This window comes from Brassica napus, chromosome C6, assembly GCF_020379485.1.
Source record: "Brassica napus cultivar Da-Ae chromosome C6, Da-Ae, whole genome shotgun sequence".
Taxonomy (NCBI): Eukaryota; Viridiplantae; Streptophyta; class Magnoliopsida; order Brassicales; family Brassicaceae; genus Brassica; species Brassica napus.
The window spans coordinates 25490144-25511930 of NC_063449.1; the positions used below are offsets into that span (position 1 = coordinate 25490144).

Consider the following 21787-nt stretch of genomic DNA (forward strand, 5'->3'; position numbering starts at 1 on the left):
TATTGATGCAGATAATAAAGACGAGGAATAAGTCTACAAGTACAAAAAGGTAGTGGATGCATAGGTTGGTCATCTCATACGAGGAAATGTAAAGTAAGTTCTCTTTCCTGATGCCTGAAAACATGTTCTCACTTCATTGAAACCATAATCTCAGAAATTTACCGTTTATGTCTATAAGGTGTTCCGCATGCATGTAAGACTATCTACAACAAGCGGCCATACCTTTATGTGTATTCACTTATATTTTTTGAAACAAAAACAATGTCTTCTATTTGTTGAGCTTGGTCTGAAGCTCAATGTTTTTTACTTTTGTTAACGCTATTTCGTATCATATAAAACTGTCCTTAGGCATGCTTTCTTATTGACTTCCATTTCAATGTTTCTCCGTATAAAATAGAAAATATTGGGTGAAGAATATTCACAAGAAGCCGAAAGCAAGTCATCAACAAATAAAAAAGAACTGCAAGATTTCTCACCACCATCATTTCTATTTCAAACTTTTAGTTATTTTGTTTTTCTTTTAAAATCAAATAGTATCATATATTTGCACAGAATTTAAACATAACATATTGACCATACAAAGTACTTTTATTTTACATTTTATTTAATATCCAAAGTACCATATTAAATAAATAATATCCAAAGTACTTTTATTTATATCTAAAAATTGAATCATTAATTTTGCATTTTTATAATAAATAATTATTTACAAAATAATAAATACAAAAAATATTGAAAATATATTCTAGTTTCAAAATTTCAGAAAATTATTGATCACTTTTTGGCATAAATTTACATATTTAAATATTCAAAGTGATTACACATTTTATGATTTTTTATGAACATATATATATATATATACATATATATAAAATTAAGGCTATTTACCTATTCTTCCTCTAGACAACATTCAGCTTCGGATGAGGTTTGGCATAGGAGGCTGGGTCACCCGCATCATCAAGTTCTCCAACAGCTTTCTGCATTGAAGTTCATCTCAATAAATCAAAGTACCAAGCGGTTATGTGAGGGATGCCAGCTTGGGAAAAGCAGTAGATTACCTTTTTCTTCTTCTAGTTTCTCAGCTTCAAGACCTCTAGAGCGTGTTCACTGTGATCTTTGGGGTCTTGCACCAGTAATGTCTGGTCAGGGGTTTAAATACTATGTAATTTTCATCGACCATTGGTCTCGCTTCTGTTGGTTTTACCCACTCAAGAATAAATCATATTTCTACTCTATCTTCTGCAAATTTCAAAGTCTTGTCGTGAATTAACTGAGTTGCAAGATAGGTACCTTCCAGTGTGACGGTGGTGGAGAGTTCATGAGCTCCAAATTTCTCGAACATCTCCAGAAGCATGGCATTGCACAACATGTCTCGTGTCCACATACGCCTCAGCAGAATGGCTTGGCTGAGCGAAAGCATCGGCATGTCACAGAACTTGCTCTGTCAATGATGTTTGAATGTAAGCTGCCTCAGAAGTTTTGGGTTGAAGCGTTCTTCACAGCGAACTTTCTTATCAACCTGCTTCCCACCTCGTCCCTGGAAATACAAGATAAGAGTCCGTATTAGAAACTACATAACAAAGCCCCAGACTATTCTGCTCTACGCGTTTTTGGTTGTGCTTGCTTTCCTACTCTACGAGACTACACTGCAAATAAGTTCGATCCAAGATCATTACCGTGTGTCTTCTTAGGGTACAATGCTCGCTATAAAGGTACCGATGCCTCTACCCTCCAACAGGGAGAGTTTACATCTCCAGACATGTCGTCTTCGATGAAGGATGCTATCCGTTTGCTGATAGATACAAGCATCTTCAGCAACAAGCTACTACTCCGTTGATGTCTGCCTGGCACAAGAGCTTTCCTGCTACAGATGAAACAACAGACTCTGCTAATCAACATTCTCAGACTTCAACAACCTCGAGTAAGAATATATCAGTTGAAACAGTCATACCTTTATTTACTGAGCATGACTTTCCTCCTCTTGGTTCATCTGCTGCGGTAGTTCCCCAAAGAACAGTCGTTTCTCAGCCCTTGCAGTCTTCTCCTCAGGTTGAAGTTCAAGCGCTTCCCGTTCCAGTTCAGCCATCTGCGAACAATAATCAAGCACCAGTCACTTCACAACTCGATCGAAAGCTGGAATAAGCAAACCAAACCCTCGCTATGCTCTCTTAACCTCTAAGGTATCTCACCCTGAACCTAAGACTGTTAGAGAAGCACTTAAAGACAAGCGACGGTTTGATCCTATGGCAGATGAGATCAACAACTGTCATGAAACTGGAACATGGTCTCTAGTTCCCTACACTGAAGGGATGCATGTCCTAGGTTGTCGATGGGTGTTCAGAACTCAATTAAATGTAGACGGGACTCTAAAAAAGCGAAGGTCACGTCTAGTAGCAAAAGGTTACGAGCAGTCCGAAGGAATAGATTACCTGGATACATACAGCCCCATAGTACGCACAGCCACCATCAGAACAGTCCTTCATCTAGCTACTGTCCTACAATGGGAAATGAGACAGTTCGATGTTCAACATGCGTTTCTACATGGTGATTTAAATGAAAAAGTGTATATGAGGCAACCTGCTGGATTCGTTGATAAGGATCACCCTGATCATGTGTGTCTGCTCCACAAGGCGATCTATGGACTGAAGCAGGCTCCCAGAGCATGGTTTGATAAATTCAGCACATTCCTTCTCGAGTTTGGCTTCGTCTGCAGCTTCTCCGATCCTTCAATGTTCATCTGCACAAAGGGTACAAACATCATTATTCTACTACTTTATGTAGATGACATGTTGGTCACGGGGAACAACTCTGAGCTACTTTAAAGTCTGCTAGAAGCTCTCAACACTCAGTTTAAGATGAAAGATCTGGGTCACCTAGGCTACTTTCTAGGGATTCAGATTCAACATCATTCAGACGGTCTGTTTATGTCTCAGCAGAAGTATACGGAAGACCCACTGGCCATTGCAGCAATGTCAGACTGCTCAGCTATGCCTACTCCACTACCGCTTGATCTCAATAGAGCTACGGAGAAAGAAGAACTGTTCTCCAATCCCACTTACTTCCGGAGTTTAGCTGGCAAGCTGCAATATTTGACTCTTACGAGACCTGACATACAATTCGCAATGAATTATGTATGTCAGAAAATGCATGCTCTGTCAGTAACAGACTTCAACCATCTCAAACGGATTCTCCGATACATCAAGGGAACCGTCACGATGGGAGTCTCTTTTTCTCGACATACAGACTTCAAAGTCACCGCCTACAGCGATAGTGACTGGGGGGGGGGGGAGTTTGTTCAACAACTAGTAGATCTACATGAGGGTTCTCTACTTATTTGGGATCTAATCTAATCTCCTGGTCATCTAAGAAGCAATCAACGATCTCTAAAAGCTCTACTGAAGCAGAATACAGATCGCTCTTAGAGACAGCCTCAGAAATTACCTGGCTATGTTTGCTTCTCAAGGATCTAGGTATCCCTCTTCCGGCTACACCGCTGCTCCTCTGCGACAACCTCTCTGCAGTAATGTTTGCCGCTAATCCTTCGTTCCACTCCAAGACAAAAGCACTTCACAAGAGATCACCACTACATCAGAGAACAAGTGGCTCTCAAAGCTATAGAAGTTCGACACATCTCCAACAAGCTTCAAATTGCAGATGTGTTTACCAAATCGCTCCCTCAAGAACCCTTTCGGAGTCTACGAAGAAAACTTGGCGTGTGCCTTCCTCCCACGCAAAGTTTGAGGGGGCCTATTAGTGAGAAGCCCAAGCCAATTCAGACTTGGAGGCCCAAGAACTCACTTAACCCAAACGACGCAGCAACAAGCTCCTCTACTCCATACCGTACCTGCGAACAAGACAAGATTATGAAAGGCTCTAACGAGAAAGCAATGATGGCGTCCGTAAAAGAAAAAGCATGCTCAGCTCCAGCTCATGCGATCACAACGGCAACTAGATTCCAAGCCTTGAGCGATGAGCTGGCGTAGCCTCCTAAACCTAATTCTATGTCTATATAAAGACTTGTAATGAATCATAATAATGTAAGAGAGTTTAAGAGAAATAAAGTTTACCTCTTCACCATTATAGTCTCTCTTCGTTCATTGGCATCCAGAAAGGATGGTATAATCATTTTCGTTTTTCTCCATTAAAGACTTGCTCTTCAAATGATATACTCAACATCATTGATCCATTCTTACATCATGCACCTTTTCTGATTGAGTACGTGGTGATGAACCTCAGGCGGAGATGATCATTCGTCATCTTCTCCTACATTGACGTTACCCTTCGCCACTCTCTTTCTTCTATCTCCTCTGCTAGAATTCCCTTTGGTGTCATCAATATCAATCTCAGCTGATGTTGCGAGACTCAGGCTCAGCTAGCACAAACAAATCAATTCCATTCACCAAAACACACAAATCTGACAACTACAAAAATCGAATCCATTTAGCAAATTCCATTACTGAAACGAGAGCATGAACCATCGGAACCTACTGATCAGATTCATTGAATAGGATGGTATTTTAGATGAACCCATTTCTCCGACTTATAACTGGGTGATCACTTTTTTTTTTAACTATATAGAAGGGTGAAACAATCGTATTTTTGTTCTTGGAATACCATCCCTTTAAGTGATATTTGTCTCTCTTAAATTTTAACTACAAATCAATTCTCAGATAATCCCGGTGTTTTGAAACCTGACCCGGACCCACGGTTGAACCGGTAAACCCGATGATCTAGAAAAAATCTGGTTTAGATTTTGTTAAAAACCCAATATTTAGAAACCCGCAAACACCCAGTATAACCTAGAGTTACTCGTTCGGATTCGGCTAATAACAATTCGGAGTTAAATTTGTTTTGTACCACCCTTCGGGGTTAAATAACACTCCTAGTATTTCTTACATTTGGAACCAAGTACGGATCTGATTTTTTTGTTTGAGTTCAGTTCAGACTTCGGTTTACAGATTTTATGCCCATGCCTACTCTAAATAAAGAGAAAATTAGATTATATAAAGTTTCACCAAAAATTAAAAGAGAAGTATAACTTTTATCTACCGTAAAAAGTCATATTAGATTCATTCCATCAATTATATATATATTTTTAATTATTTACATTAATCTATTAAACATTTCTAAAAACCCTTAATAATTATAAGGATATTAATAATAAATCAATTTAACTGTAAATTCAAATTTTACTTTTAATTATAACAAAATCTATTGAGAAAATATCTAACAAAATCTTACTAATTTTTTAAATATTGTTTTGAAATAGTGCATTGATTAATTTTGTAATTAATAATTTAGTGCTAAATAAAATTTTATTATAAAAAAAATTATATGCTATTTCTTATAAATTTTATAATTATAGTTTATATTATTTTAAAGTTATATATTTATAAAATAAAAAGTTACATGAACGGATGCGCGGATCAAAAAGTCTAGTTACACTACCACAAAAAATGGTGTTTTGTAAACATCAAGCTGAGTCCAAAAACATAGTTTAATTAAAGGGACAGTAAATAATTGAATTTTGGGGAGTTTTGCAATCCAAACTCTAGGTATTGTGAATACCTCGATCTACTAGTTTGAATAAGTTCTATATGTTCTCCCTATTTTATTTTTAATTTTTTTTTAAATCACTCAATTTTACCAATCATATTGTAGTTTTATTTTTAAAAGTAAAGGCTACATCAAATTTATTAATTTTACCAATTATGCTTTAACTTTTTTTTTTAAAAGCTCCAACGAAAATGTTGAATTATAACCTTCAAAAGAGAAAGAAAATAATTTACAAAAAGAAAGAGCCAACAACATCTTTGAGATCATTGCAGTAGCTTCTAAGCATGTTCGAAACTGATAACATTCAAAAAGCCTAATCAGTGAGTGAGATGTATATACTTTCTCATGACTTAGAGGGTCTCCCTCTATGCTAGTCTGAATTGACATCACGGCTTACACCAACACCCCAGCTTCTCCATCCACTGACTCTAGATCGGCAGCAAAAGATTCTGCAACGTTTTAAGGACTAATTCAACTTAACAGCCAAATAGTTTAACTAATAAGTGCAATTGAAATGAAGCATAACTAGGTGCTAACAATCCATCAACAAATGTAGTTGGAATTGTCGGCAATCTATTTGCGCACAAACCAATAGCTGCAACTGTATCAGCTGAAAATCTCCTGTTTGGGTCTTCAATATAATCCTGGAAAAGTCTCACGGTTAAAAAATTCAGTAGATGAACATATCATTTCTGCTAATAAAAAGGGACAAGAAGACGATGCTTATTTAACAACACCTTAAGAAGCTGTTATTATACCGGTAAGCCAAATGATCACGCAAACTTTGCATCATAACCAGGAAATTCTGTAAATGATCTATTGATAAAGTAGCACCTCAAACTCTCTCAAAATCGAAGAGATAGATCAAGTGTCTGCAATGAGAGAAAGCATCTCCAGATTATGTGCTTTAATTTTATATGCATCTGACGAACAAAGTAGTTTCTTAAAATACACAACATATGTTAACCTTAAACCAAAGAATATCATGAGTCACTACTTTCACTCATCTAAGTTGAAACCAATTCAATTTTATTATATCTTAATTTATATCACTTAAAACTGTTTATAATTACATGATTTTAATTTTTCACTTGTCAAAATATTTTTTTTTAAATTTATAAATTATTTTTAAGATCAACTACACCAGAAAACTTTTTTGGAAGTCGTCTAGACGACTTACAGTATCTCAGAAGACTCAGACGACTTTCTGGGGCTATATTCGTAAAATGAGTTCTGTTTTTTTGTTTGGTCGCAAGGGGTTGGCTGTAATCTCACAAGGCTTTTAGGTTAGTTTTGTATTTGATTTACGTTTGGATATATAGTTTTGCATTTAAAATCAAGTTTACCTCTTCACCATTATAGTGAAGCATGAGGGTTCTCTACTTATTTGGGATCTAATCTAATCTCCTGGTCATCTAAGAAGCAATCAACGATCTCTAAAAGCTCTACTGAAGCAGAATACAGATCGCTCTTAGAGACAGCCTCAGAAATTACCTGGCTATGTTTGCTTCTCAAGGATCTAGGTATCCCTCTTCCGGCTACACCGCTGCTCCTCTGCGACAACCTCTCTGCAGTAATGCTTGCCGCTAATCCTTCGTTCCACTCCAAGACGAAGCACTTCACAAGAGATCACCACTACATCAGAGAACAAGTGGCTCTCAAAGCTATAGAAGTTCGACACATCTTCAACAAGCTTCAGATTGCAGATGTGTTTACCAAATCGCTCCCTCAAGAACCCTTTCGGAGTCTACGAAGCAAACTTGGCGTGTGTCTTCCTCCCACGCAAAGTTTGAGGGGGCCTATTAGTGAGAAGCCCAAACCAATTCAGACTTGGAGGCCCAAGAACTCACTTAACCCAAACGACGCAGCAACAAGCTCCTCTACTCCAAACCGTACCTGCGAACAAGACAAGATTATGAAAGGCTCTAACGAGAAAGCAATGATGGCGTCCGTAAGAGAAAAAGCATGCTCAGCTCCAGCTCATGCGATCACAACGGCAACTAGATTCCAAGCCTTGAGCGATGAGCTGGCGTAGCCTCCTAAACCTAATTCTATGTCTATATAAAGACTTGTAATGAATCATAATAATGTAGGAGAGTTTAAGAGAAATAAAGTTTATCTCTTCACCATTATAGTCCCTCTTCGTTCATTGGCATCCAGAAAGGATGGTATAATCATTTTCGTTTTTCTCCATTAAAGACTTGCTCTTCAAATGATATACTCAACATCATTGATCCATTCTACATCATGCACCTTTTCTGATTGAGTACGTCGTGATGAACCTCAGGCGGAGATGATCATTCGTCATCTTCTCCTACATTGACGTTACCCTTCGCCACTCTCTTTCTTCTATCTCCTCTGCTAGAATTCCCTTTGGTGTCATCAATATCAATCTCAGCTGATGTTGCTAGACTCAGGCTCAGCTAGCACAAACAAATCAATTCCATTCACCAAAACACACAAATCTGACAACTACAAAAATCGAATCCATTTAGCAAATTCCGTTACTGAAACGAGAGCATGAACCATCGGAACCTACTGATCAGATTCATTGAATAGGATGTTATTTTAGATGAACCCATTTCTCCGACTTATAACTGGGTGATCACTTTTTTTTTTTAACTATATAGAAGGGTGAAACAATCGTATTTTTGTTCTTGGAATACCAGCCCTTTAAGTGATATTTGTCTCTCTTAAATTTTAACTACAAATCAATTCTCAGATAATCCCGGTGTTTTGAAACCTGACTCGGACCCACGGTTGAACCGGTAAACCCGATGATCTAGAAAAAATCTGGTTTAGATTTTGTTAAAAACCCAATATTTAGAAACCCGCAAACACCCAGTATAACCTAGAGTTACTCGTTCGGATTCGGCTAATAACAATTCGGAGTTAAATTTGTTTTGTACCACCCTTCGGGGTTAAATAACACTCCTAGTATTTCTTACATTTGGAACCAAGTACGGATCTGATTTTTTTGTTTGAGTTCAGTTCAGACTTCGGTTTACAGATTTTATGCCCATGCCTACTTTAAATAAAGAGAAAATTAGATTATATAAAGTTTCACCAAAAATTAAAAGAGAAGTATAACTTTTATCTACCATAAAAAGTCATATTAGATTCATTCCATCAATTATATATATATTTTTAATTATTTACATTAATCTATTAAACATTTCTAAAAACCCTTAATAATTATAAGGATATTAATAATAAATCAATTTAACTGTAAATTCAAATTTTACTTTTAATTATAACAAAATCTATTGAGAAAATATCTAACAAAATCTTACTAATTTTTTAAATATTGTTTTGAAATAGTGCATTGATTAATTTTGTAATTAATAATTTAGTGCTAAATAAAATTTTATTATAAAAAAAAATTATATGCTATTTCTTATAAATTTTATAATTATAGTTTATATTATTTTAAAGTTATATATTTATAAAATAAAAAGTTACATGAACGGATGCGCGGATCAAAAAGTCTAGTTACACTACCACAAAAAATGGTGTTTTGTAAACATCAAGCTGAGTCCAAAAACATAGTTTAATTAAAGGGACAGTAAATAATTGAATTTTGGGGAGTTTTGCAATCCAAACTCTAGGTATTGTGAATACCTCGATCGACTAGTTTGAATAAGTTCTATATGTTCTCCCTATTTTATTTTTAATTTTTTTTAAATCACTAAATTTTACCAATCATATTGTAGTTTTATTTTTAAAAGTAAAGGCTACATCAAATTTATTAATTTTACCAATTATGCTTTAACTTTTTTTTTTAAAAGCTCCAACGAAAATGTTGAATTATAACCTTCAAAAGAGAAAGAAAATAATTTACAAAAAGAAAGAGCCAACAACATCTTTGAGATCATTGCAGTAGCTTCTAAGCATGTCTGTTCGAAACTGATAACATTCAAAAAGCCTAATCAGTGAGTGAGATGTATATACTTTCTCATGACTTAGAGGGTCTCCCTCTATGTTAGTCTGAATTGACATCACGGCTTACACCAACACCCCAGCTTCTCCATCCACTGACTCTAGATCGGCAGCAAAAGATTCTGCAACGTTTTAAGGACTAATTCAACTTAACAGCCAAATAGTTTAACTAATAAGTGCAATTGAAATGAAGCATAACTAGGTGCTAACAATCCATCAAGAAATGTAGTTGGAATTGTCGACAATCTTTTTGCGCACAAACCAATAGCTGCAACTGTATCAGCTGAAAATCTCCTGTTTGGGTCTTCAATATAATCCTGGAAAAGTCTCACGGTTAAAAAATTCAGTAGATGAACATATCATTTCTGCTAATAAAAAGGGACAAGAAGACGATGCTTATTTAACAACACCTTAAGAAGCTGTTATTATACCGGTAAGCCAAATGATCACGCAAACTTTGCATCATAACCAGGAAATTCTGTAAATGATCTATTGATAAAGTAGCACCTCAAACTCTCTCAAAATCGAAGAGATAGATCAAGTGTCTGCAATGAGAGAAAGCATCTCCAGATTATGTGCTTTAATTTTATATGCATCTGACGAACAAAGTAGTTTCTTAAAATACACAACATATGTTAACCTTAAACCAAAGAATATCATGAGTCACTACTTTCACTCATCTAAGTTGAAACCAATTCAATTTTATTATATCTTAATTTATATCACTTAAAACTGTTTATAATTACATGATTTTAATTTTTCACTTGTCAAAATATTTTTTTAAAAATTTATAAATTATTTTTAAGATCAACTACACCAGAAGACTTTTTTGGAAGTCGTCTAGACGACTTACAGTATCTCAGAAGACTCAGACGACTTTCTGGGGCTATATTCGTAAAATGAGTTCTGTTTTTTTGTTTGGTCGCAAGAGGTTGGCTGTAATCTCACAAGGCTTTTAGGTTAGTTTTGTATTTGATTTAAGTTTGGATATATAATTTTGCATTTAAAATCAAGTTTTGAGTCATATTTGGCAAATCCCGCTTAATAAGCATCGTCTTCTTATCAATTAAAACACTACTATCTATTCTATTAAAACAGCAGTGTGACCAATTGATAAAAGTAGAGTCCAACTATTATTTCGACAATCTATTCTATTAAAACAAGAACATGACCTATTGATATAGGTATGGTCCAACTATTTTAATACAATTATTACAACCTCATATTAATCATTTAGGAGAAATATTATACAAAAAAAAAACACAAATATGACTAAAAATACTAATATAAAAATTAAATTTAAAAAAAAATATAAAACAAAAACTATACCCTAAAGGGCGGGTCAAAATCTAGTTATATAGTTATAATTTAGACCGCGGATCTTGAATCTTGATACATAGATAATAAAAATTGTAAAGAAACATGTATCTCCATGTAAAGAGTTCTCAATTTTTCATGAGGTTTTAATTTTTTAAAAGTTAATTTGAAAGTATCAAAAACCTGTGGAAATATACCTAATTTCTAAGAAGAAATACAGTTCACGGATGAACCATTTTTCCGAGTATTCAAATGGTCCTCAAACAATATATAATATCCGAGTGACCATCTGATGGAATATAATGGAATGCCCTCGAATCTAAGCTTTCAAACTCAATCGTCTGCGCACCACTACACTATCACTGCATGGTTTGATGTTTTAAACTGTTTCATTTGAGAAATTTCATATTATTTTTTTTATAATAAACACATTTTCATATATGTAGCATACATCTTACATTTTCCATGGTGAAATATTGTACATAAAAGTGACCAAAATGCTTTTAAAATAACCTTAAGCATCCATCATCTCCCATCGGTTTTAGCTTTACCCCCAAATGAGAATATAGACGAACTAGTAGTCGGATTCGGTCCACTATAAAACCTAGCTGAGTCCACAAAGTCCTCAAACTCGCCAGCATTAATATTACCGCTTCCATCATCAAGACACATACTATCATTTGCATCTAAAAAATCCGGCGCAGGGACAACTTCCGGCGACGGGAACTGCTTCTCGAGATACATAACCACTTGTCTCATCGTAGGTCGAACTTCAGGTGAGTTGTTCGAACAAAGAAGGCCTAGTTTGATAACCATAACCACTTCATCTTCATCATACTCACTGTTCAATCTCCTGTCCACAACATCTCTAATGTCTCCACTTTGCCACCTTGACCAAACCCAATCAACCATTACAAGCTCTTCCGGTAACGCATTTGTCTCAATCGGTCTTCTCCCGCAAGCTACTTCCAATAGAAGCGCACCAAACGCATAAACATCAGTGCTTGTTGTTAACTTTCCTGATTTAGTAAGTTCTGGAGCTAAGTACCCAAACGTACCAACCACTCTTGTAGCTCCAGGGTTCGATCCATGCTCATATAACTTAGCAAGACCGAAATCTCCAACACGCCCGTTCATATCACCGTCTAATAAAACGTTTGCGGCTTTAATATCGCGGTGAATAACGGTTTGTTCCCATCCTTCATGCAAGTAGAGTAAAGCAGAAGCAACCCCTTTGATAATTTTGAAGCGTTGGTCCCAAGTCAAGATAACTTTAGGGGTTTCACCGAACAAGTACATGTCTAAGCTTCCATTAGGCATGAAGTCATAGACCAGGAGCAAATCCTGTCGTCTTCGACACCAACCTAGCAACTGAACAAGATTCCTATGCCTGAGGTGACCAATGCTCGAGACTTCAGACATGAACTCTCGTACACCTTGTCTTGACTCGTGAGAGATTCTTTTGACAGCTACAAACTCTTCTGAATCTGGAAGCTTCCCTTTGTATACTTTCCCGAATCCACCAGACCCGAGAAGCTCCTTGTCCGCAAAACCATTCGTAGCTTTCTTCAGCTCTTTATAAGAGAATCTATGCGGACCAAAGTCAAGCTCCCACTCTTCAACTCTGTCTTCATCTTTGACCTTTTTAATACCAAACATAACTGCGGCGACAAGACCCGCTATGACCAAAAGGGAACACGAGAGAGATACTCCTAGGATCAAGCCGGGGCTCTTCTTCTTCTTGAGTGGACGTGGAACCCTAGGGAGAGACGGTAGAGACAGAGACAAAGCTTCTCCACTCATGTTAAAGTTCCAACCTAAGATGTAATGGGAACTAGCTAGCAAACCGGTCGAAGCAGAGAATCCAACATACATTTCATCTCCAACGACAGAGGACAGATCTATATTGTAAGAGAGAAGAGACAACTTTGGTTTCTCAGAGAGTGGAGAAAGCTTAATATCTAACCTTTTCTTGTTTGAATCGTAATCAATCCAAGCTTGAATCACTCTACCACTGTCGAGGAACAGCTCTTTCTTCGTTGAGTTTGGGAGAAAATAAGCAGCTGGAGTTGAAGCACTTGACTCCAAACTGTTTATATCGATTCCGACATGGTTATCATTGATGTCCTCAAACTCCAAATCCTTGACGGTATCGAACTCCACAGCGAAGAAGTGGCTAGAGACGTTAGCTCGGCTTGAGTTCAAAATCCCTAAGTACTGGCTAGAAAGAGAGCCTTGGAGATTTGGAGTTGGCGTGATGGTGAAGGCAAGTCCATGACCTCCAAGCGTGACGTACTCTGGAACCATGGCGATTACAAAAGAGGTGGAGAAAGAAAGAGCTCGATTTTGACCGGGTGGCTTGAAACGGATTGGTAAGGAGTAGAAGGCGTGACCAATCACGCGACTTGTGTCCGTTGTGAGCCTGATGGCCCCAGTGCTGGCTATCTCTGTAACTCCTGACATGATTAGATTTGGAGAGGCTTTTTTGAAGCCAATGAAAGAGAAGTCTTGTGTTAGAGATGAAGCCAAGTGTGTGAAGAAGATGAGAAGTAGCCAGACGAAGACAAAGGTCTCCATCAACAATGTGTGTTTAGAGTTTTAGATTCTCTGTAAATTGTTTCCTTGTGTGAGAAGTAAAGAGACTTGTATATGGTTGATGAGCTATGATGTTATAGTTCTATGATATGGTTAGAAAGAGGAAGATTTGATGGTGACAAATGACGATTATGAAAGCATGTGGTGCTGAGAATGATGTTGGTTATTTGGGAACATGTGATTATTTCTAGACAGATCACAGTAGTATAGTATTCATCAGCAAACTGAACTTACTTCAACTACAATTATACGAGGTTAGTACTATTTAATATATCGATGTTGTTGATATCAGTCGAGATCGTCGGTATTGATTAGTTTAATTAGCAATGAGCAAAGTACTTATACTTTGTAAACAAACGACTTACAAGTTTAACTTAATGGATTTCTTATGTACATATACCATCAACAACTAATTTTGTATTAATTTGTAACCAAGTGTGTTCAAGTTGTATTATAAGTCTAAATAGTTAACCATTTTTTGGTTATGGACGACAAATTAGAGGTTCTGGCTCGTTGTTTGATGATTTTTAAACTGGTATGTTATGGTTTAAAGAAATCTTTAGCACTATTATTTTCGTTCCTTTTAGTTTAATTTACTTAGAGCTGTAAAATGGGTGGGCTGTCCAGTGGATGTACATGTCCAAATATATTTGGGCTTCCATTAGTTATATCCATATTTCCAGATGGACTTTAAATGGTCAAAATTGGGAAACCAATTAATCTATGGGTGTTTGTGGATTTGGTTAATACGGACATGGGCGGCCCAATTAAAAAAAAAATTCTAGGGTTTCCAAAATTTGGAGGAAAATTGGAAAATTTCATTTCATCGTGAAAGAGAGTTTATGCGACTCCTTTGGCGATTTTGGTGATTGAAACTAAGTTCCATCGGAGAAATTGAGTTTTCCCGTCAAAACCGTAAAATCGAGTTTTCCCACCAAAACCGGAAAATCAAGTTTTTCCGCCAAAACCGCAAAATCGAGTTTTCCCGCCAAAACCGCAAAATCGAGTTTTCCCGCCAAAACAGCAAAATCGAGTTTTCCCGTCAAAACCGTAAAATCGAGTTTTCCCACCAAAACCGGAAAATCAAGTTTTCCCGCCAAAACTGCAAAATCGAGTTTTCCCGCCAAAACCGCAAAATCGAGTTTTTCCGCCAAAACCGAAAAATCGAATTTTCCTTGCAAGATTGGAAAATCGAGTTTGTCCGTCAAAACCGCAAAATCGAGTTTTCTGTCAAAACTGTAAAATTTGTAGGCTTATAGATTAAAAATATAATTTTTTCTTATATGGTCCATTATGGACTCCATGGCAGTCCATGTAAACATGGGTGTTAGTGAGTCTGGTCTTTAATGGACATGGTTCCTAATGGACATGGTCATTCTTTGTCCACAAACAATAAATGCATAAATGGATATTGGCTAATGGATATGGGCTAACCCAGTTTACAGTTCTAAATTTACTGATTGACAATCTATATGTACCTAGGTTCAGAAACAATACATGCATGGAATATTTCACCCAAAAAATAGTACATGCAGGGAATAATTTGTTTTTAGCTTCAACGTATTTGATAGTTCTGAAAGTTTTTAAAAAGAGTTATTGAGTTGTTTTTATTTTTTCAAACCCCATATATAAATTCCTCGGTTAGTAGTCCTTTCGTTTGTATTAAGCATATGTGAGAAAGATAAATCTTAGATTATATTAAGCAGAACATGTTATACGCACACATTGGAGTAACTCAAACGTGTACAGCCTTGGTCAAGTAATCAGTAACGTGGCTTCGGCACCAGCGACAATGTCTTGAGCAAATGCACTTAACCTGATACCAAGAAAACTTTATATACTTTCACCATTCGATAAATTTGATCAGATTAAATATGATAAAAGTATTGCGACACGCATTTCTATATAGATGAACTGTGTGAACGATTCATCCACTTGACATTGAAAATTATTGAAATGCATGCAGAATTTCAGAAAAGTTGTAGACAATATTCTTGGATAGGCAACAAAATCAAAAGGTCAATAAATCAAATAATAAAGCTATTGAAAGCAAAATGGGAGAAGTCTATATGTTCCGGAGACTATTGGCTTTCGTTCAAAACAAAAGATATGGTTGTTGCAAAGAGATTGATTAAGATAATAAATAACAGATTAATAAAATAATAAAAAACGATTTACGATGATTATAGTGATGACTAAAATGTCAGACAAATATTCAAATGATGAATAACAGATTAATAAAATAATAGAAAATTTTCAACAGAGTAAAATTGAAAAGATTGGCACAGTGAGTTCTATTGTTTTGACCAAATCCAAAGCCGAAGCCAAAAAAACAAAAATCGAATCAACCTCTACCAAAACCAAAACAGTTGGTCTCTAATTCATTATATGTTTCTTAAAAGTTAAAAGATCAAACTGACCTCAAATTACTAATATTCACTAATATTAGCGGCTAAAGAGCTGTGGGTTTTCCTTATTATAATAAGTAACGAAATTATTTATACTGAACCTTAATCAGATGAAGTTACTCTTTCCAGAGTGCCGATCAAAACGAGAATCAAATTATAGATGTACTTTTGTTTTTGATGTGCTTGTAGTGCAAGTGTTATATAAAAGGAATATGTAAGACCAGATTGTAAACTATCAAAAAAGGAAAATACCAATTTAATATAAACCTTAACAGTTGGTTGACACACAAAACAACATGGGATCAAAACCAAACAATAGGACCAGATAAATTGTCTTTGTCGAAATATCAAATACTTCTCACTAGAAGAGTAAACAATAAACATGTAACAAAGGAATTAAATTTGAAGGCCCCACCAATATTAACAGCCACAAAGCTAGAAATGGGATGTGTGCTTAGAGATTCTAAATGAAGCATATATATCAACTCTTTAAATGGCGAGACATATAATCTCAGCCATAGGCCATAAGTGTTAAAAACACACAAAAAAAATCACCCATATCTTACTTATAAAGCAAACCCCTCCCTTGATAGCTCTTTACCGCATCACAAGCTCAAAGAGAACAAATCAATTGAGTAAAAAACACAAACTAAACCAGTCAGCCTCAACAAGAGTTTGAAGAAATGATTCGAACAATGCTTAAAACTATTAAAAGGGCCTAAAGAACTCGAAAGATCAATAAGAATCACACTTATCAACATTAAGAAAGGAATGATAATCAAATGCTTTCAATGTAGAAGCCACACACCATTTCTTTTAAAAGACAAAAGCTCAGGTTTTTAAACAACAAAGCTCAAAGGCAATTCTACAATCAGCTAACTTCATAAAGCTATCCGCGATCAAAACAATCAGGCAGAAAGACCAGTAGTCACCACTACAAACAAACAACTAGCTAAATGTCATCTCATTACCCGCACAAAATTGAAAACTTTTGAGAGCTTAATAAACAAAAGTCTATTCTTCCTAAACATTACAACAGATGGAAACCATAACCACCCCAGCCAAAAGAACGATGCCACCATCACCTATCTAATTATCAGTATGAAGGAGGAACACGAGGCGGAGGAGCACCCCAAAACACGTCGTGTTGAGCAATTTGGTGACCATTTGGCATAACGTTAGGAGTCATATTATACATCGGCTGCATCGACCCTTCAGTTCCATCATTCCCACTCTTGTTATCATCATTCTCTTTCTCCTTCGCTTCTTCTACTTGTGGTTGTTGTTGCTCATCTTCAAAAGGTAACCTTTCGAAACTAGCATTGCAAAACGTAGCAGCGATCACAATAACCGGTCCAGATGCAATAAGCGGTCCAGCGACTCCACCTCCCAAGACTTGACCCTGAGCTCCAGCTAAGTAAATGGTTAAACCAGCAGCTGCAGCCGGAGAACCAGAAGTGGGAAGAAAAGCACCGCACATAGACAAGATCTCAAACTGACCACGAAGAGACACAACTCCAGATGCAGCAGGCTGACGCAGAGTGACATTAGTGACCAAACCGCTACCGCTCAGAACAGAAACGCCTCTCCCGCGTCTACGAGCAAACGCGTTTAAGCTTTCCGCCACGTCAGCACCAGTGGCGATCTCGAGGACGTGGCTTTGCAGCGAGTTGGGGCTTTCTTTGGTGACAACCACTGGGTTCTTGGGCTTGTTCTTGGAACCAGGAGGTCTACCCCGCGGACGTCGACCCGTAGACCCGGATCCAGATCCATGTTCGACGGCGGGTAACTCGTCCTGCTCCTCTTGGCTGTTCTGAGTATGAGTGTTAGGGCTTCCACTGTTGTTGGTGAAGTCATGGTCCAATCTTGGATCCGACCGAGTCATATTCGGGTTATTGCTGCTTCTGTGATGCAAAGACGGAGCTGATGACGTCACAGGACTCTCCACTCCTATCGCAACGTTCCCTACCCACCAAGGATTCGCCATTGATTTACTTTTTTTTTCCTTCTATCCAGTAAAAATAAAATAAATACCTTTTTCGTCACTTTCAGACAAGAAACTATTATTACAAGAGAGGGATAAAATCCAAAAACCTTATCTTAAAACTCTAGATTGCATCTTTAACCAAGTTTAAACCAACATGTTGCATGAATCAGACACACGAGACATGGGACATCATTTGTTCTTTATCATATACGTACCTGAATAAAAAAGGGCACCGAAAATAAAAAATCAGATCTATAACACCAAGAAAAATAAACCCATAAACATAAAAATCCAAATTTTATTTTACAATCGAAAATATAAACTTAATGTAAAATCATTCAAAGGAAGTACCTTTGTGTTTTGTTGTTTCTTCTTGTAGAGAGAAAGATAAACCCAAAGATTTTGTCTGAGGGGGCAAAGATTTGTACTTGAAAGTAGTAAGAACTTTCTCACCGTCTCTTTCTATTTCGTACTTTGGAAAATATAGGCGTGTGCGTACGTTAGTTAAAAGAACTTTTAGTGGGGCGTACGATAAGGAGTTATGGTGGATGATGAGTTGTGATTTTGATTAGAAGCGGTCCTCTCTCTCTCGACCAGAGCCGTCCTTTTGGACCATTGAACTTTTAGGTGGTCGTGCAAAAGTTTGAGCGAGCTTCTCTAGACACGCCTTGTCTCTTCCAACACACCAGGCCTGGATTGCTCACTTTTGTGGACCTACTTGGGAAATTACTAAATTACCCCTGACATCAATTGTCAATTTTTAGATCCATATTTGGTAACAAGTTTTCTGGTTTGATGGTGGAAGATCAGCTGTAGAAAAGGAGAAAGAAAGTTGACTTTACCTTCGATTGGACTAGAAATTTTAAAATTAAGTTTCAGGCTTTCAGCCATGTATTATTTAGAATTGACATCTTATATAATTTATTTTCTTTTGAACAACTGACATCTTATATATATAGTAATATAAGGTGTTGTAACTTTTGACTATAGTACTGTATAATCCGTCTCTATATTGTGATTTCATGTTAATTTTTTTGTTGTAAAAAAAACAGAATAGCAGAATCTATAGTACGTTTGACCTTATAAATATTTTAAGCATATTTGTTGTATCTTACGAGTTTAGTTGGTAGAGACTTTGTTGACAAATTTTATTATTGGTGGATGCTTTAATAAAAAGTAATGTTAATTATGAATAGGCCTGGGACTTATTATCCGAGATCCGGATTCGATCCGAGATCCGCTCTGGATCAGCTCCGAAAATAGGATATCCGGGGTGCCCAGATCCGAATCCGGATAGTAAAATCTTGGATCCATGCAAACCGAATCCGAATCCGGATATCGTAATTTTTAGGTCCGGATATCCGGATCCGGATCCGTATTTTTAAAATACATTAAATTTTTAAATTTTATTAATATTTATATTTGATATATTAATATTTATACATGAATTAATCTTATAATATTATATTTTAGTTTTACAATATTATAAACATATATAAATATATTTATAAATATTTAATTTATGTATTATATTAAAAAAAATTATTATTTTTTGTTAAAAAATTATTTTTAATTATTTTGACGGATCCGGATCCGGATCCGGATATCCGCGGATAATAGAATATCGAGACGGATATCCGAAACCCGGATATCCGGAAACCACGAATCCGGATCCTGATATTAAATCCACGGATCCACCAGATCCGGATCCGAATCCGGATACCCTAAATTTCCCGGATATCCGGATCCGTCCCAGGGCTAATTATGAAGCCTATCAAAAGATCCAAAAGTCTGATATATGACCATATCCAACAATAAAAATAAATTAGGTGTGATGTCAAAAATATTAATAATACTAAAAGTAATGAATTTGGTCTTTTTTTTTTTTTGAGCAACATGAAATTTAATTAAGAAATTAAACAGAGTTTTGGTTTGGGTTTACAACGGGCTGTGCTACCAGACAGGCCTTGGCAAGCCCATCAGCCGGCCCGTTATTGGCCCTAGAAATATAAGTAAAACGACAATTGATAAAGGGGGAGGAAGAGGAGAAAGCGAGCTCGTCGATATCTGATAGAATCCCGTAGAGTTCCGTCGTCTTCCGTCGAGAGGTGATAGCTTGTGCAAGCACTTGAGAGTATGTTCGAATACAGATAATGGAGTAGTGATTGGTGGCTGCTTGGAGTAAGGCCTCTCTCATCGCCAGAGCTTCGCCCATGCATGGCGATGAGGCTGCGCTTTGCTTGATCGACCCGCGAAATATCTCTGTTGCTGATCCATTTGTGAAGATCCAAGCTAGTCCTGCTTCTTTAGAGGTGTGACTCCAGGACGCGTCAGTGTTACAGAAGATTTCAGAGGGATCAAGGACCATCGGATTGTGTTGCTGGCCAGTAGTCAATGATTTGGGGATTTTCAGGCTCGGGGGTTGCGCAATCTCCCATTCCTTGAGGGCCTGGATCGCTTTTAGAGCTGTTTCTTCTGGCGATTGGGATCTATTTTCGAAGATCCGTTAGTTCCTGGAGGTCCAGATTGCCCAGCATATCCACGGCAAAGCATTGCCCGTGAATCCATAAGGTGGGAGGGGAGTTAAGTTCCAAGATCTCTCAAGCTTTTCGAAGAACGTTGTAGCATCAGTTGTATCGATGGATTGATTCCACGGTCCATACCTCCAGACCTCGTTTGCGTATTGGCAGTGAAAGAGGATGTGATCCACACTCTCTGGTTCCCCACAATGGTTACAGGTGATGTTTTGGAGCATCCCTCTTTTACGCAAATTTTCTCCAGACGGTAGCGCGTTGGAGCCTATCTTCCAGAGGAAGAATTTTAGCTTCGGGGGAGATGTCGAGACCAGATAAGTTTTTTCCATTTGCCTTCATTATTATCTCCCCGAGTCCTTTCAGTCGATTGATTGGGTGATAGGAAGGTGGAGTAGTAACCCGACTTAACACTGTAAGATCCTGATTGTTGCAGGGGCCAGATGTATGCATCATGCTTACCAAGGACACTAGGTCGCAGCTTCAGTACGTGTTCCTTTAGTTCGGGCATGAGCTTCTCCACAAGGTCGGTATTCCACTCTCTTGTTTCTCGTGTCAATAGGTCTGAGACCATGAGGTCTCTGTCTAGGAGGAAGACGGGGCCAATAGGTTTGAGCTTCGTCTCTGGTTGAATCCAAGAATCTGTCCAAACAGATGTTGATTCACCGTTTCCTACTGCCTTGCCTAGGTGATTTAGAAGAAGGTCTCTGCCCCACAGGATTCCTCTCCAACCATGCGAGATCGAGGAGGTCGGTTGCGTCTTTAGAAAGGATGTCTTATGGCAGTATTTGCCCAGAAGAACCTTTGCTAAGAGATAGTCTGGATTGGTAAGTAATCTCCACCCTATTTTTGCTAGGAGCGCGTGGTTAAAGGCCTGTATATCTCGAAACCCCAATCTTTCTAGGTCTTTCGGTTGTGTCAATTTCTCCCACGAGACCCAACAGATTTTCCTCACACCGTCTTTAGAGTCCCACCAGAATCTTGTCAGTACTGACTGGATTCGTTTACAGAGACTGACAGGGAGATCAAAGCAAGTCATAGAGAAGGACGTGATTACAGAGAGTACTGATTGGATCATCACTGCCTTGCCTGCAGTAGACAGGAACTGTGTAGACCAGTTTAGGGCGCATTGTTTCATTCTATCAACTATGGACGAGAAGAGGTCTCACTATTCTTTAGTGAAGTGAATAAAAAGGAGGCCACCACCGGCTCCAATGGACACTATAACGGAACGTTACATTTATATCAATACATTTAATTAATATACCTACCTCTATATGTGTCTATCAGTTGATTATGTAGTTTCTTTGTCACCGTTTTAAATGTGATTAGTGCAGATACAAAGGACCAGGGGCGAAGCTGCAGTTTAAAAGACGTGCACGTGCACTATTCATAGTTTTGAATCCACAAAATTTATGGTAAAAGCAGTTGAGATCAAGCAAACCATGCATGAT

The 21787-nt window shown here is 37.3% G+C and overlaps 3 protein-coding genes across 7 annotated transcripts; all 3 read right to left on the bottom strand.

Annotated features, from left to right (window-relative positions):
- Positions 1-10417: 10417 nt before the first annotated feature.
- LOC106388943 (L-type lectin-domain containing receptor kinase S.4-like) lies at positions 10418-13887 on the bottom strand. The gene has a single exon (XM_013829114.2). It carries the CDS (start codon positions 13387-13389, stop codon positions 11338-11340), a length of 2052 nt encoding a protein of 683 aa, XP_013684568.2. The 5' UTR covers positions 13390-13887; the 3' UTR covers positions 10418-11337.
- A 2720-nt stretch (positions 13888-16607) lies between these two features.
- LOC106388944 (AT-hook motif nuclear-localized protein 15) lies at positions 16608-18448 on the bottom strand. 5 transcript variants are annotated; one of them, XM_013829115.3, is made up of 3 exons: positions 18154-18426; positions 17910-18017; positions 16608-17823 (listed from the first exon to the last, which is right to left on the bottom strand). In XM_013829115.3, the coding sequence occupies exon 3, from the start codon at positions 17800-17802 to the stop codon at positions 16912-16914; it is 891 nt and encodes a 296-aa protein (XP_013684569.2). In that variant the 5' UTR covers positions 17803-17823; positions 17910-18017; positions 18154-18426; the 3' UTR covers positions 16608-16911. The 5 variants fall into 5 exon arrangements, with proteins under 5 accessions (XP_013684569.2, XP_013684570.2, XP_022555149.2 ...); XM_013829116.3 differs by having other exon boundaries at positions 16608-17780; positions 18154-18311; XM_022699428.2 differs by having other exon boundaries at positions 16608-17820; positions 18154-18311.
- A 1269-nt stretch (positions 18449-19717) lies between these two features.
- Positions 19718-21471, bottom strand: LOC125588433. The gene is made up of 3 exons (XM_048759772.1): positions 20796-21471; positions 20333-20517; positions 19718-20251 (listed from the first exon to the last, which is right to left on the bottom strand). The coding sequence occupies exons 1-3, from the start codon at positions 21469-21471 to the stop codon at positions 19718-19720; spliced, it is 1395 nt and encodes a 464-aa protein (XP_048615729.1).
- Positions 21472-21787: the final 316 nt, after the last annotated feature.

Excerpts from the sequence above, each read along its gene's own strand:
- LOC106388943 (XM_013829114.2), bottom strand. The coding sequence starts at position 13,389 with ATGGAGACCTTTGTCTTCGTCTGGCTACTTCTCATCTTCTTCACACAC.
- LOC106388944 (XM_022699430.2), bottom strand. The coding sequence starts at position 17,802 with ATGGCGAATCCTTGGTGGGTAGGGAACGTTGCGATAGGAGTGGAGAGT.
- LOC125588433 (XM_048759772.1), bottom strand. The coding sequence starts at position 21,471 with ATGAAACAATGCGCCCTAAACTGGTCTACACAGTTCCTGTCTACTGCA. Across the intron at positions 20,518-20,795 it reads GCTGCGACCTAGTGTCCTTG|AGAGTGTGGATCACATCCTC; the intron begins GTAAGCATGATG and ends GTGGGGAACCAG. Across the intron at positions 20,252-20,332 it reads CTTTGCCGTGGATATGCTGG|GCCCTCAAGGAATGGGAGAT; the intron begins GCAATCTGGACC and ends AAAGCGATCCAG.